Here is a 16,708-nt window from a genome sequence, read left to right on the forward strand (position 1 = left end):
AGCCTTCTCATATGGACGTAAGTAGAGGTCTGCTTGGGCTTAATTTTAAAGCCTGGGTCATTGTCACTGCCTCATGCTTGCAGGGTTGACTCAGTGGTGAAGTGCCCTGCTGCCACCACACGTGGATGTTGTGGAGTGAGAGGCAGGCGCTGCTGTGTTCCTCAGCTCAGCACAGCAAAGTGGAGGTAGCCAGCGGGAGTGGGGCATGCAGCTGCTCCTTTGCCAACCGATGGGCAGGAGAAGGAGAACCCACCTAAGCTCAAGAGTGTGCAGTTATTTTCCCTTCTGACCTGACTTTACCCACACCTGGCACGTGCAGTCGAGTGCCAACAGATTCCAGGGCTCTAGAAGTAAGGTCACTCTTGGTGAAGTTGGCTATCATCTGCTGATCTGAGGGAAGATGGCTGCTTTGTATGCTCTATGGTAGACAACTGAACTGAAAAGTGAGGCAGGAAAAAGTGAGGCAGGATGGAGAAGTTCCAGATTTGCCACCCCAAATGTCAAAAATCATGAGTCAGGCCACACAAGGGCTAGAAACTTTTTTTTTTTTAAATCTGAAAACTGAGATTGAGTGGAAACTAGATCACATTACAAAGGATGAATATAAACAAATAATCCAAGGCACAAAATGAGATTAAATTAGCTAGAGACATAAAGGGTAACAAGAAAATATTCTATAGATACATTAAAAGCAAGTGGAAGACCAAGGACAGGGTAAGCCCGTTACTCAATGAGGAGGAGTGAACTATAACAGAAAAAGTGGAAATGGCAGAAGTGCGAAGTGATTTTTTTTGGGTTGGTTTTCACCAAAAATTTTGTACCAGTGGGACATCTTACTTAATGAACGCCAGTGAAAATGACGTAGGATCAGAGACTAAAATAGGAAAAGAACAAGTTAAAAATTAACAAGACAAGTTAGATGTCTTAGGGTATGTCTACACTACGAAATCAGGTCGAATTTATAGAAGTCGGTTTTTTAGAAATCAGTTTTATATATTCGAGTGTGTGTGTCCCCACAGAAAATGCTCTAAGTGCATTAAGTGCATTAACTCGGCGGAGTGCTTCCACAGTACCGGGACTAGCGTCGACTTCCGGAGTGTTGCACTGTGGGTGGCTATCCCACAGTTCCCGCAGTCTCCGCTGCCCATTGGAATTCTGGGTTGAGATCCCAATGCCTGATGGGGCTAAAACATTGTCGCGGGTGGTTCTGGGTACATATCGTCAGGCCCCCATTCCCTCCCTCCCTCCGTGAAAGCAAGGGCAGACACTCGTTTCGCGCCTTTTTTCCTGAGTTACCTGTGCAGACGCCATACCACGGCAAGCATGGAGCCCGCTCAGGTAACCGTCGCAGTATGTCTCCTGGGTGCTGGCAGACGTGGTACTGCATTGCTACACAGCAGCATCAACCCCTTGCCTTGTGGCAGCAGACGGTACAGTACAACTGGTAGCCGTCCTCATCGTGTCCGAGGTTCTCCTGGCCACGTCGGCCAGGAGCGCCTGGGCAGACATGGGCGCAGGGACTAAATTTGGAGTGACTCGACCAGGTCATTCTCTTTAGTCCTGCAGTCAGTCCTATTGAACCGTCTTATGGTGAGCAGGCAGGCGATACGGATTGCTAGCAGTCCTATTGCATCATCTTCTGCCGGGCAGCCATGAGATGTGGATGGCATGCAGTCCTTCTGCACCGTCTGCTGCCAGCCAAAGATGTAAAAGATAGATGGAGTGGATCAAAACAAGAAATAGACTAGATTTGTTTTGTACTCATTTGCTCCCCCCCCCACCCCATCCGTCTAGGGGACTCATTCCTCTAGGTCACACTACAGTCACTCACAGAGAAGGTGCAGCAAGGTAAATCTAGCCATGTATCAATCAGAGGCCAGACTAACCTCATTGTTCCAATAAGAACAATAACTTAGGTGCACCATTTCTTATTGGAACCCTCCGTGAAGTCCTGCCTGAAATACTCCTTGATGTAAAGCCACCCTCTTTGTTGATTTTAGCTCCCTGAAGCCAACCCCGTAAGCCGTGTCGTCAGTCGCCCCTCCCTCCGTCAGAGCAACGGCAGACAATCGTTCCGCACCTTTTTTCTGTGTGGACGCCATACCAAGGCAAGCATGGAGGCTGTTCAGCTCATTTTGGCAATTCAGAGCACATTAAACACCACATGCATTATCCAGCAGAATATGAAAACCAGTTTCATGACTGGCCAGGCTACGGTGTGAAAGTTCTCTTTGTTTCTCCTTGATGAAACCCCCCGCCCCTTGGTTCACGCTACTTCCCTGCAAGCTAACCACCCTCCCCTCCTCCCTTTAATCATTGCTTGCAGAGGCAATAAAGTCATTGTTGCTTCACATTCATGCATTCTTTATTCATTCATCACACAAATAGGGGGATGACTACCAAGGTAGCCCAGGAGGGGTGGTGGAGGAGGGAAGGAAGATGCCACACAGCACTTTAAGCACAGCACTTTAAAAGTTTACAACTTTAAAATTTATTGAATGCCAGCCTTCTTTTTTTTTTGGGCAATCCTCTGTGGCGGAGTGGCTGGTTGGCCGGTGGCCCCCCTACTGCGTTCTTGGGCGTCTGGGAGTGGAGGCTATGGAACTTGGGGAGGAGGGCGGTTGGTTACACAGGGGCTGTAGTGGCAGTCTGTGCTCCAGCTGCCTTTGCTGCAGCTCAACCATAGACTGGAGCATACTGGTTTGGTCCTCCAGCAGCCTCAGCATTGAATCCTGCCTCCTCTCATCACGCTGCCGCCACATTTGAGCTTCAGCCCTGTCTTCAGCCTGCCACTTACTCTCTTCAACCCACCACCTCTCCTCCCGGCCATTTTGTGCTTTCCTGCACTCTGACATTATTTGCCTCCACGCATTCGTCTGTGCTCTGTCAGTGTGGGAGGACAGCATGAGCTCAGAGAACATTTCATCATGAGTGCGTTTTTTTTTCTTTCTAATCTTCACTAGCCTCTGGGAAGGAGAAGATCCTGTGATCATTGAAACACATGCAGCTGGTGGAGAAAAAAAAAAGGGACAGCGGTATTTAAAAAGACACATTTTATAAAACAGTGGCTACACTCTTTCAGGGTAAACTTTGCTGTTAACATTACATACATAGCACATGTGCTTTCGTTACATGGTCGCATTTTGCCTCCCCCTGCCGCGTGGCTACCCCCTCAACCCTCCCCCCTCCCCGTGGCTAACAGCGGGGAACATTTCTGTTTAGCCACAGGTAAACAGCCCAGCAGGAACGGGCTCCTCTGAGTGTCCCCTGAAGAAAAGCACCCTGTTTCAACCAGGTGACCATGAATGATATCTCACTCTCCTTAGGATAACACAGAGAGAGAAAGAATGGATGTTGTTTGAACGCCAGCAAACATACACTGCAATGCTTTGTTGTACAATGATTCTCGAGTACGTGTTACTGGCCTGGATTGGTAAAGTGTCCTACCATGGAGGACGCAATAAGGCTGCCCTCCCCAGAAACCTTTTGCAAGGGCTTTGGGAGTACATCCAGGAGAGCCGCGAATGCCAGGGCAAAGTAATCCTTTCACATGCTTGCTTTTAAACCATGTATAGTATTTTAAAAGGTACACTCGCCGGAGGTCCATTCTCCGCCTGCCGGGTCCAGGAAGCAGCCTTGGGTGGGTTTGGGGGGTACTGGCTCCAGGTCCAGGGTGAGAAACAGTTCCTGGCTGTCGGGAAAACCGGTTTCTCCGCTTTCATGCTGTGAGCTATCTACAACCTCATCATCATCATCTTCTTCGTCCTCAAAACCTGCTTCCGTCTTGCCTCCATCTCCACTGAAGGAGTCAAACAACACAGCTGGGGTAGTGGTGGCTGAACCCCCTAAAATGGCATGCAGCTCATCATAGAAGCAGCATGTTTGGGGCTCTGACCCGGAGCGGCCGTTCGCCTCTCTGGTTTTCTGGTAGGCTTGCCTCAGCTCTTTAAATTTCACGCGGCACTGCTTCAAGTCCCTGTTATGGTCTCTGTCCTTCATGCCCTGGGAGATTTTGACAAAGGTTTTGGCATTTCGAAAACTGGAACGGAGTTCTGATAGCACGGATTCCTCTCCCCATACAGCGATCAGATCCCGTACCTCCCGTTCAGTCCATGCTGGATCTCTTTTGCGATTCTGGGACTCCATCATGGTCACCTCTGCTGATTAGCTCTGCATGGTCACCTGCAGCTTGCCACGCTGGCCAAACAGGAAATGAGATTCAAAAGTTCGCGGTTCTTTTCCTGTCTACGTGTCCTGTGCATCTGAGTTGAGAGTGCTGTCCAGAGCGGTCACAATGGAGCACTCTGGGATAGCTCCCGGAAGCCAATACCGTCAAATTGTGTCCACAGTACCCCAAATTCGACCCGGCAAGGCCGATTTAAGCGCTAATCCACTTGTCAGGGGTGGAGTAAGGAAATCTATTTTAAGAGCCCTTTAAGTCGAAATAAAGGGCTTCATCGTGTGGACGGGTGCAGGTTTACATCAATTTAACGCTGCTAAATTGAACCTACAGTCCTAGTGTAGACCAGGGCTTAAAGTCATCAGGGCCTGATGAAATACATCCTAGAATACTCAAGGAGCTGACTGGGGAGATATCTGAGCCATTAGAAATTATCTTAGAAAAGACATGGAAGACTGGAGAAATTCCAGAGGACTGGAGAAGGGCAAATATAGAGCCAATCTGTAAAAAGTGGAATAAGAACAAATCCGGGGAATTACTGACCCGTCATCTTAACTTCAATACCTGGAAAGATAATGGAGCAAATAATTAAGCAATCAGTTTCCAGACATCTAGAAGATAAGGTGATAAGTAACAGTCAACATGGATTTGTCAAGAACAAATCATGTCAAACCAACCAAATATCCTTCTCTGACAGAGTAACAAGCCTTGTGGGTGGGGGAAAGTAGGAGATGTGATGTATCTTGAGTATAGTAAGGCTTTTGATGCTGTCTCACATGACCTTTCATTAACAAACTAGAGCTATACAGCCTAGCTGAAACTACTATAAGGCGGATGCACAACTGTTTGGAAAACCGTTCCCAGAGTAGTCATCAGTGATTCACAGTCAAGCTGGAACTCATATCAAGTGGGATCTTGCAGGGATCAGTTCTCGTCTGGGTCTGTTGAATATCTGCATCAATGATTTAGATAATGGCCTAGAGAATACAATTCTAAAGTTTGCGGATGATATCAAGCTAGGAGGGGTTGCAAGTGCTTTGGGGGATAGGATTAAAATTCAAAATGATCTGGACAAACTGGAGAAATGCTCTGAAGTAAATAGTATGAAATTCAATAGGGATAAATGGAAAGTACTCCACTTAGGAAGGAACAGTCCATTTCACAGATATAAAATGGGAAATGACTGCCTTCAAAGGAGTACTGCAGAAAGGGATCTGGGGGTCATAGTGAATCACAAGCTAAATATGAGTGAACAGTGTGACACTGTTGCAAAAAATCCAAACATAATTCTGGGAGGTATTAGCAGGAGTGTTGTAAATAGGATACAAGAAGTAATTCTTGCACTCTATTCTGTGCTGCTTAGGCCTCAGCTGGAGTACTGTGTCCAGTTCTGGGCGTTGCATTTCAGGAAAGATGTGGACAAATTGGAGAAAGTCCATGGAAGAGCAGCGGGGATGGTTAAGGGTCTAGAAAACATGGCCTATGAGAGAAGATTGAAAAAACTGGGTTAGTTTAGTCTGGAGAAGAGAAGACTGAGGAGGGACATAAGTTTTCAAGTACATAAAAGGTTGTTACAAAGAGAAGGGGGAAAAATTGCTCTCAACTTCTGAGGATAGGACAAGAAGCAATGGGCTTAAATTGCAGGAGGGGTGGTTTGGGCTGGACATTAGGAAAAACTTCCTGTCACGGTATTTTAGCACTGGAATAAATTGCCTAGGGATTTTGTGGAATCTCTGTCATTGGAGATTTTTAAGAGCTGAGATGGTCTAGATCAGTGGTTTTCAAACTTCAGGTCATGACCCAGTACTGAGTTGCGGAATGCAAGGCACTGGGTCACCTTGCTCAGCACCCAGGGAGCCTGGTGGCCGGCCAGTAAAAACTAGTAATCCCTACCTGTTCTGACACAATGCTGTGCCCTGGAAGCCGTCAGCAGCAGGTCTGGCTCTGTGCGCTGCCCCCAAGCACCAGCTCTGAACTCCCACTGGCTGGGAACTGGCCAATGGGAGCTGGGGAGAGGGCGGCTCCTGTGGGCGAGTGTCGTGTGGAGCTGCTTGCACATCTCCACCTGTGGAGCCGGGCCTACTGCTGGCCGCTTCCAGGGTACAGCGTGGTCTGCGGTGCCAGGAGAGGCGGGAAGCCTGCCGCTGCACTGCTGACTGGGAGCTGCTGGAGGTAAGCCTGCGCTCCAATCCCCAGCCCTGAGCCCCCTCCAACCTGCAGCCCCCTCCTACACCCCAAACCCATCATCCCCAGCCCTCACCCCCACACTGCAACCCTCTGCCCCAGCCTTGAGCCCCTTCCTACACCACAAACCCCTCATCCTCAGCTCCTTTGGGTGGCGGGCATCAACAATTTTCTTCAACTGGGTCGCCAGGAAAAAAGTTTGAAAACCACTGGTCTAGATAATACTTAGCTCTGCCATGGGAGCAGGGACTGGACTAGAAGACCTCTTGAGGTCCCTTTCAGTCTTATGATTCTTACCTAATCACTTGTTTCCAGGAGCTGGGGCTATAAGAAAACAACCATGAGTTTCACAATTAGAATTACTAGAGTTGGCAACGCTGGAGTTCCCTTTGACTTCTCTGAGCATTGCCTCAATTGTTATGCAGTGTTCCTAAGCTCTATGTGCTTTCCTTTGGTCCCACTAGATCATGCTGCCTTCTGGTCCGTCATTCACAACTTTCCAAAGTCCGTAGATGCAGCTTCAGTCCTTTTAAAGTAGTCCATATTTTGTCTGTGAGGGGAGACTCTCTCTCTCCTCCCATTTGAGCTCCTTTATGCTGTATAGATGGGCTGGAGTGGCATTAAGGGCTGGAATGGCTGGGAGAGAATTCCCCTCAGCGCAGGAACTGAGGAAGACAGAGTGGTGAGAAATGGATTTGGCCTAGCAGTGAGATAGATGGCCTAGAAGGGAGGGAGAATCCATATCTGAGAATGCAGATCTGGGGCTTGAGCTCTCTGCTTCCCATTGGCCAGCTTGGCAATGGGAAAAGAACTGGGAGCTGAGTGGCCCCATTAATTTGAACTTATTCCACTGATTTTGGGGATGTTTGTCCCCTTTAGCTGGAAGGAATTTTTCCTGTTTTGCCAAATTGGCAATGGCCTGGTGTTTCTTGGCCTTCCTTGAAGTTGTCATAGAGGTACGTTTGGGTTAAAAAGAATAGGATTTGATTATTTAATATTAGGAGTTTATAGGAATGTTTAGTTTGTCGCAGTTTGCAGCCAGTGTCCAGAGTGGGTAAAAGATAAAAGGGTCAGCTTCTAGAGAATAAGAGACTTAAGATTTTATTGGTAGATCTTGTACCTCTGGGAGAAAAGGGCAGACCTGAAGTCTTTGCAGACTAAGATCCTCCTTTGTGGAAAGAGCATGACAGCATTCAGAAGTGTGCTGAGTCGTAGGAGCAGACTAAGGAGTGTCTGTCCTGAGTTTCTGGTGGGAGCCCTGTAACCCCACACTGGACTCAGTTAAATGGCTGTTATGTGACAGACAGGGTAAGAGAGAGATGAGGTGGGGTGGGCATATAGAGCCCGTGCCCAGTGTGGAGTTAAGAAAGTAGAAGCTTGGTGTTTGAATCCATCCCTGACTGTCTTCATTCGCCTCTGTGTCCTGATCAATGATAAATAATAACTTTCAGCATGCTGTTTCAGTTTAAATATCTTTGTGTGGATTTGCAGGTGACTGCATAACAAGTGCACTGCTAAGATCTTTTTAAATCAGAAGATGTTAAAAACTAGACTTCTGCACTATTCATCAGATCTGCGTAAACTTTAATATTGAACACATTTGTGTGTCTTGGTATTTGTTAAAAGTAGCTGTGATTTGTACTATGTGATAGTTGAACATCTGTTAAACCTCTTTGTAGCACACAAGAGTTTCATTGCTTGTATTTCCATTTTTCTATTCCCATTTCTGTTCCCATTGCTGTTCCTTTGCATGGAACACAGAGAGGAATTTCACTGCTGAATGGTAGCTTTTTGCTTATTTAACATACCTGAATGATTTACAAGTAAAATTATCACTTACCAGTGACGTTGTCAGAATAATGTATGAAATTAGGACATGTAGTTCAGGTTTATACTTCAGATTGGGCCAGCTGGTAGCTTCTCTTCCTATGTGTTAAAAATATCCTTTAATATGTTCCCAAATGCCCAGGATAAAATGAAGAAAATAGTATTGCAGTGAAATTAAAAATAAACTAATACCTGGCAAAAGAATGAACCTGTTAAAGGAACAGGTTTTACTGTATATTAGTTTGTTAATAATCAGATCTGAACTCTTTTCAGATGCTTTATAAAAGTGGCAAAATGATCAAAAGCATGAGTGCCAGATCAAAAGTTATTTTAAGATTAAATAAAATTTGTAGGGCTTACAAGTTGTAAAAACTAAATGAATTCCTAATAATGTGTATTATTGGATATCTTCTGTATTCAACATAATACAAAACAGTATGTGGCAACACTTACCCACAGAAACGTCACTCTAAAATAGCTTGACGTTTAGGCAAGACCATGTTTGTGTTTGTATTAAATAGAGTAATTATGGTCAGTGTCTTAACCAGTGGAAAATATAATGAAAAATGAATTAATGTTTGTGCCTGCCACATGCTGTGAAATTAATGTTCACTTACACCTGTAGGTATTCCAGCAACTCAGTGTTGTTTCCCTTTGTTACAAATATTTTAATGCATGCTACTTTACACTTGCAGAATCCTGTTAATCAGATGATCTGAAAGCGCCTTATTAAAATTAATTAAGCATCACAACATTCCTGCTAGGTAGGTAAATAGTCTATCCATTTTAGGGAGAGCCAGTGGCAGGAATGATTTAGATTCTTTGGGTTCCCATGCTATGCATTTCTTTATCTTGATGTTTAAATTTCTTTTAAATTTAACATTTACTCTGAATTTCCTTTGTTTTATAGCTAGTTTGAGATAATTTCAGCATTCCTGTAATGTTTATTACCCTAAAATACTGCTGTGTAGTCTCAATCTAACTCCCTCTTACTTTATTTTTCATCTGGGAAATAAACACTATTTTAAATGTTTTCATACATATTCCCAACCTTGTTCCATATATTATATGGATATAAATTCCAAGATGTATTGAATATATAGTTAGTTGGAATTTCAGTGTTAAGAGAGGAACTAATTTTAAGAAACCACAGTGTGGATGTGTCAGGAATATATCAGTGCTGAGTACAATTATTCTGAATACAATTAAAGAATATCATCCCTTGTTGGTGGCAGTCAGTTTCTTAGTGAACATTTAACACAAACACTAAACTGAGTAAAAACTGTCATGTGTAAAATCTTCCTCCTTTGTGACTGAAACTTGCAGCACACCAAAAATTCTGTTGGCCATTTTTTTGTGTAAAGCTAGTAGTGGACCAATAAAATAGAAATCTCTTCGGTTTCTTAGACCCTGGTCATGCAAAAGAGGATAAGTCCAGCATTATGCTGAAACTTTTCTCTATTTAAAAACTGAAGTTTACTCATAATTTTTTTGCAGTTATATATATTTTCAGCATTTTATGTTGCTTAAATTATTTCTGTTTTTATTCTCTCCGATGTTTTTGTATTCAGTAAATGTGTAAGAAAATTATGGAAGAGGGTGTTGTAGATTTTAATTTTGTAAATTGAGAGAACTTTCGATGTAAGAAAATAGTGAAATTATAAAGTGAAGATCACGTTCATCTGATCTACTTAGTCCACAAATGTTAGCCTTCTAGTCTTTAGTTACATCAAGGATTTAGGGTAGGCTCTTATGCAACAGATGATGACATCTTAGAGCTGTAAATACATCTTGATAGATTTTTTTAATAATTTTGTCATTGCTGTATTTGAAGAGAAGTAAAGATTTTTCTCCCTCCTCTTCTTTATTCCAGTTCAATTTTGTGGGAAGAATCCTTGGTCCCAGAGGACTAACAGCTAAACAGCTTGAGGCAGAAACAGGATGCAAGATAATGGTCCGAGGAAAGGGCTCAATGAGGGACAAAAAGAAGGTAGGTTTTTGAAAAGCAGCAGTTTTCAGCATATGGATTTTACTTACAATACATAAGACAAACATTTTCCTAATGCACAATAACTGTGAAGGCCTTAAAAACTATTTCTCCTACTTAACACTTTTTGCCATAAACTATTACAATATATTTAATTTTCTTTGAGTCGCGTTCCTATGAGTGCTCCACTTCATCTGGAGAAACACCTGCAAAAGTAAGAGATTTCATCACTGGTGTATCCAGCAATAGTTATCCACATTTCTTTCTTCCCTCTCTACTGGTTTGGATTACCTGTTGAATTTTAAAAAGTTGGATCTTTCTATGAGTGCCATCACAGTTTATTTGATTGCAGTTACAGCTTTTCATTCCCCCACAGAGGGATTCTCAGTGTTTGCCCACCCCACAACAGAGAGTTTCATCAAGGGGTTGATTAACCTTTCTCTGTAGCTTAGAGAGCCCATACTTGTATGGGTTTTGAACTTGTTCCTTAATTTCCTAATGAAACCCATCTTTGAATAATTGGCTAACTGTTCATTGCTACACCTGTCTTCGAAGGCAGCTTTCTTGGTAGCCATCACTTCTTCCTGGAGAGCTGGAGAATTGGAGGCATTAATGGCAGACCCTCCCATTGCCGTTTTCTTCAAGGAAAAAGTATCTTTACGGCCACATCTGCCTAAAATGTCTTCTGAGTTCCACATTAACCAGGTTAGCCACATTCCATTTTTTTTCCTGAAGCCACACAAGACCAGGGAGGAAGTTGCCTTCCATAGCTTGGACGTTAGAAGGTCATTAGTTTGGTTCTGTCCACATTGGGAGACTTTCTAAATAGCATTCTCCTGTTTGTCTTATTTGTGGATAGATCTAAGAGACCCCCAGTTTCCAAGGAGACTTTCAAAATACATATCCAGATGTATTCTTTCTTGTTATTAGACTGGTCACAATGAGCCCCCTTCTAAAATAGCCCATCCTACAAGATCCCAATCCAAGTCCGTGCAGTGTTGGAAAAATGTATCAGTTCAAGAAATTTGCAAGGCTGCAACTTGGGCATGAATTCATGCTTTTCCCAAACACTATTCCCTGTTACATGCTTCCAGATCCGATGATATTGTTGGCAGGGCAGTCCTGTTGGCATTAAATTTGGCTCCAAAGATCACTTCCTCCTGCCATGAGTACTATTTTGGGAGTCACCTGAAGTGGAGCACCCACTTCAGGACACTACTCGAAGAAGGAGAGGCTACCTACTTTGTACAGTAACTGGAGTTCTTTGAGACCTGTTTCCCTGTGGGTGCTCCATTGCTTCCCCTTCCCCTTTGATTCTCCTCTTGAGGGACTTTCCAGAGAAGGAACTGGGGGTGGTTCTTATCCTCGATATGGGACATGAGGAGGTCTGGAGCTCATGCATGGGCCGAATGGGCACTGCAACTGAAAATCTCAAATCAAAGGCACTTAAAGTATATGTGCACCTGAAATGAAGTACCATAGGGGCACACATCTCAAACTCCAGTTACGGTGGAAAGAAAGTAACCTCTCCTTTTGCAGAATTGGACCAATACTTCAAAGCACAGTATATTCTTTTAATAAATTCTTAAATTTGTGTGCACTGTAATTGCACAATTCAGTTTTCAGTTAACCAATTAAAATATTATTTTCCACTAACTAATAAATTTCTATTAGTAGTTTATGATGTACAGCAAAGTTAAACATGAAAATAGAGCCCAAAAATGTGTTCAACTGTATCTATGGAAGGGCATACGTCAGAGAAGTATTTTTAATTTAAAAAAAAAAAATCCCTTTCCATAATTGTTTAAAAACGTCCTGGTCCACTGAAGGTATTTCAGAACTTAGAAATATCTGATTTTGGAAGGACCATGGATAGTATGTGTTGGAAAAAGACCATGGGTATTTGTGGTGATGTAGCCTGAATATTTTGTTTGAATCAAGGTGCACCAAAAGTGTGTGTTCACATATATACCAGTTCTGGGCTAAGAGGGAGATCACACCTAAACTTCCTGCCATGGAGCATTAGGCCCCACTCTTCCTCCAGCCATATGAGCTCAGAAGGGAAAACCTTCTGGCAGGAGTCATCCTGTGGGCAGATGCGCATGATGGCAGGAACAGTTACAAAAGCAATATCTGCAGGCACCATCAGATGCTGATATCATCAGACTATGCTTTCTACAATGTTTATTCTGGTCACTTTTTCCTCTGTTACTTGGCAAACTGTTTGCCTTAACCCTCTCCTGCTCCCCTCCCTCAGTCTCTTTATTTCAGTCTTAGTACACCATGATCCTCTGTTCTTTCCTTTAAAATATCCCTGAATGTCCCTTCTTCCTTGTTTTTCCTTTCATCTAATACCTGCCCTCCTCACCCACTCTACCCTATAATACATTTTGTGTGTGTGTATATAAACAGAATTACAAGCATAAGTAAAATAACTAAAAGCCACCTAATAGTTATTTTAAACCTCCTGAAACTAACCACATTTTCAAACCATCACTTCATTCACTGTGCTTTTATGTTATAACATCCTTTTCTCTCACCCCATAACTGCCTTGTTCAGTTTGATGGAAAGCTCTTGGGCAGGGACAATGGCTTACCTTGCCTTGTTTTTCTTGGGGTCTGTAAACGATACTTGAATAAAAAGAAAAGGAGTGGAAACCACTGAATGCATCCGATGAAGTGAGCTGTAGCTCACGAAAGCTTATGCTCAAATAAATTGGTTAGTCTCTAAGGTGCCTCAAGTACTCCTTTTCTTTTTGCGAATACAGACTAACACTACTGCTACTCTGAATCTTGAATAAAAATGAGAGAGTTTTTTTAAAAGTAGTTTCTAGTTAGCATGGACATTCCACATATAAACGAGTCCTTAACTAAATTTCCATTTTTGCTTTGTAATTCACTTTTTGAGATTGTGTGGAGTTTTAAAATATAACTTGCCAAATGTAACGCTGTAGATTTGACAGTTTGTAAAGACTTTTGAAATAATGGTTTTCCTGTAGCTGGGGATGGAATGAGAACTGTTCGATAAATGAGTAGCTTCAGAATGCTTCAGATGACATATAATGTGAGAGTGTTGAAGCAAAGGATATGTGTTAAAACAAATCATATGGTTGACCATATGTAAACAATCTTAGGTGACTCCATAATGTTAAATACTAATATTAAAGGTATTAATCTTTTGAAGAACACTACTGTAAATTTTTACATATTTAAAAAAAATGTATTGTAGCAGAAGCTTACTAATGAAAATAACCCCTTGAAAGTTCTGTTAAAAATTCTAGTAAAAACTTGTTATATTTGGTAAGAAGAAAGTATGACTGTTGTACATACCTCACTCAGAGCGAGCAACCACCTCACCAGAGCCTTTTAGGATTTTCAAACCTCATTCAGCTTTAATCTAGTAGAAGATCATTCTGGCTGTTATTCACGGAAACTTTATTGTAGCTACTAGTTTACCAACAAACAGTTTGACTTCTACTTTTTTTTTCAGATCAGATTCTACAGAGTGGGTCAAATGTGAAGACACAATATGGTTAACATTGCAAGGGTGAATGGTCAAACTTCTTTCTCTCAGAAGTGAAATATTGGTCTGTTAAGAAAGCTGGATGCTGTTAAATTTATTCAGTCTTTGTTTGTTTTGCCTAAATGTAGATATATACCTTGGTTTCCAAGAGACAGATGATAGTCTTTAATTCTTTAGACTTTGGTATAATTCTTTACGCATTACTCATTTTATTACTAGAATTTAACAGACACAAAGGGATAGGGGAAGAATTTTGGGAGAGAGCTCACTTGCAGTTAGGTTGAATAGTTGCCTGAATGAAGGTTTATTAATTCTTAATCTCCCATATTATGGGTATCCTGGTTGAAAAGTTTTCAGACACTTATTCTTCACAGCCCTAAACTTCTTAATTGTCATACAAAATGAGAGGTTACTAACCAGCAAGATCCAGAGGCACTATCCAATTAATAACCCACCTGCATGTCAGGAAGGAGGAGGATGCTGATATTCTTGCTTGTGGGCTACTCTGAATGCTGCTGAGGTGCCCTGAGCTCTGGTCTACACTTAAGTTTTGCCGATGTAGCTATGTTGAATAGGAGTGTGAAAAAAACACACCCCAGCCAACACAGCTGTGCCAGCAAATGTCTTCGTGTAGACAGTGTTATACCGGCAAAAAAAATCATTTGCCGGTGTAAGCAGCGTCTGCCTTGGGCAGGTTTGCAAGTATAGCTATAATTTATAGCTACATTGGCAAATCTTCTCTAGTGTAGACAAGGCATTATTCTTTTATCTGCTTCTAGCTCAGTAGTTTTCAAACTGTGGGTCAGGACCCCAAAGTGGGTCACAACCCCATTTTAATGGGGTCACGAAGGCTAGACTTGCTGGGGCCCAGGGCCGAAGCCTGAGACCCACTGCCTGGGCCAAAACCAGAGGGATTCAGCCCTGGATGGCGGGGCTCAGGTTATAGGCCCCCTGCCTGGGGCTGAAGCTCTTGGACTTTGGCTTCCTCGCACCCCCACCCTGGGCAGTGGTGCTCAGGCTTCAGTCCTGCCTCTTGGGGTCGTGTTGTTGTTTTTGTTGTCAGAAGGGGGTTGCGGTAAAATGAAGTTTGAGAACCCCTACTCTAGCTAGTCAGGTGACTGATACTGAAAGCATCCTTTCCACCTCTGTGGTGGTGGAAATGAAAAGGAGTATTCTCATTTTTCCTTCTGTCATTGCCACACTGGAGCTTTTCCAGTATTTGGAGTTATTGGGTCCAGAGCTCTGCCCTGTTCCATTCTTTTGGTTCACAGGAGGGTGCCTCATCTATTTTGCTCCTTCTCGGCCTGCTTGTGGTGTGGTCTGTTACTCTAACCCTCCCTCATCATCCATTTCTTGAGCTGTCATCTCTTCTCAGCTGCTGTTCAGCTTTCCTAAACTACATCAGCAGAGTTAAATGTATATTCTTGTCATTTATTGCTGCCCACATGGTTCTGAGCAGCTGCAGTGAAGTTGACCTTTCTTCCAGTATTTGTCCATATGTATTCCACTTTTGGGTGCACATGCACTGGAGATTGGAATCTTTTAGCCAGAAATATCCATCGGGGCCACCCATGCACTCTAAGCATCTTCATACCTCATATTGACGTCAGAAAAGGCAAAGTGGGCCCAAACATCCCTGAGTTTCTTCTTACTGCCCGTGGCTGCAAGATGGAATACTGCTAGTGTCTATGTCTCAAGGCATTTTCTTCATGCCTTCCCATATACTGTAGGTGGTGGTAAGATTAGTTAGGTCTACGAGTGTATTTTTCCTATTGGCGTTCATGTGTAATTTTTCTGTTTTTTGTTACTCAGAGTGAAAAATACTTTTCCTCAGTAGTGGGATTTAGTCATGATTGAAGCTTTAGGAGCTGCCCTTCCTGTGAAGCGACTTAATGATGGCTGCAACAGATGCTTCTTTTGCCTCAGGAAGGGCATGTTCCTGGCAAATGTTGCATCTGTATGTCTTTTTCAAAATGGACCCAAGAGGCAGTAGAGGCTCACCTAAAATTTTTCTTTTAGACTGCCCTGTTGACCTACCTCAGACCCCGGTAAGCAAGACCCATCAAACTAGTTTATTTGAGTTCAGAAGTGCTCTGGGAAGTTCCAAATCAGCTGACAGCTCCTGAGCACTGTCCTCCAAATGGCCCTGGTTGTGTACTCAAGTCAAACTTCAGGCAAGAGTAGAAAGGTGCATTGCTTCTCTGGAAACCAGGGAGATTTCCCTTGACAGACCAGAGCAAAAAGAGGCTAAGATTACCTCCTTATTTCCAGCCTAAGAGGACTTTAGGGCCCAGATCAGCTACTGATGGAGACCTGAAGGAGCATAGTACCAGACTGCTGGCACTATCTCACAAGATGAGAGTAACTACCTCCGGTATTGAGTCTGCATACCAACAACTTTCTCGGTACCATTCACTTTGGCACCATCAACTCCAGTTCTGTCAGTGCCCAGTCTGTCTGTTTTTTACAGCACCATCTTTTTTTCAGTATCGAGCTCATTTGTGGTACCAGGAGATCTCTATCTACTGAGCCACCACCTCCATTGCTATCTTGGGTGCTGACTGTCTCAACTATGGTGTCCACTACCACCATTACTGATTACCTCTTTAGCGCCACATAGGGCACAACCTGAGATCTCCTGAGACCTCAATCAGGGTAGCCTCAAATCTGGATGAAGACTGTTCCTTTGTCTGATTCAGAGCCAAGTAGGGAGGCATCTTATTCATATTTCTCTTATTAACTCAGTTAGGAAATTGAGGGCCTCCTATATGCATCAAATATTTAGAGGTAGGTACTCTTGGTATCCTCCACTTTGGCCTGTAATCCCCCCCTTTTACATGTAATATGCATTCATGGCCCTACTGGAACTTCTGGGTCTTAAAATATGTGAGGCAGAATCTGTCTACACCTACCCCCCTTCCAGAACTAGAATCACCTCTTCTGTCCCTTCTTCTCAAGGGGCTCAGTTTGCACTCCTACATACCGAATACTCAAAAGAGGTATTAGA

At 43.2% G+C, this 16,708-nt stretch overlaps 1 protein-coding gene across 14 annotated transcripts in view; it reads left to right on the top strand.

Moving 5' to 3' along the window:
* Positions 1-16,708, top strand: part of QKI (QKI, KH domain containing RNA binding) — a 331,324-nt gene that overhangs the window by 134,739 nt on the left and 179,877 nt on the right. For 13 of the 14 annotated variants that reach the window (XM_073337872.2, XM_073337874.2, XM_073337875.2 and 10 more), the window contains exon 3: positions 10,065-10,181. The exons of the other annotated variant lie outside the window; for it this stretch is intronic. In XM_073337872.2, the coding sequence (XP_073193973.1) occupies positions 10,065-10,181 (117 nt within the window). The remainder of the gene's footprint in view (positions 1-10,064; positions 10,182-16,708) is intronic. 14 annotated transcript variants of the gene reach the window in all.

The sequence above is a fragment of the Lepidochelys kempii genome, chromosome 3 (assembly GCF_965140285.1).
Source record: "Lepidochelys kempii isolate rLepKem1 chromosome 3, rLepKem1.hap1, whole genome shotgun sequence".
Lineage (NCBI taxonomy): Eukaryota > Metazoa > Chordata > Testudines > Cheloniidae > Lepidochelys > Lepidochelys kempii.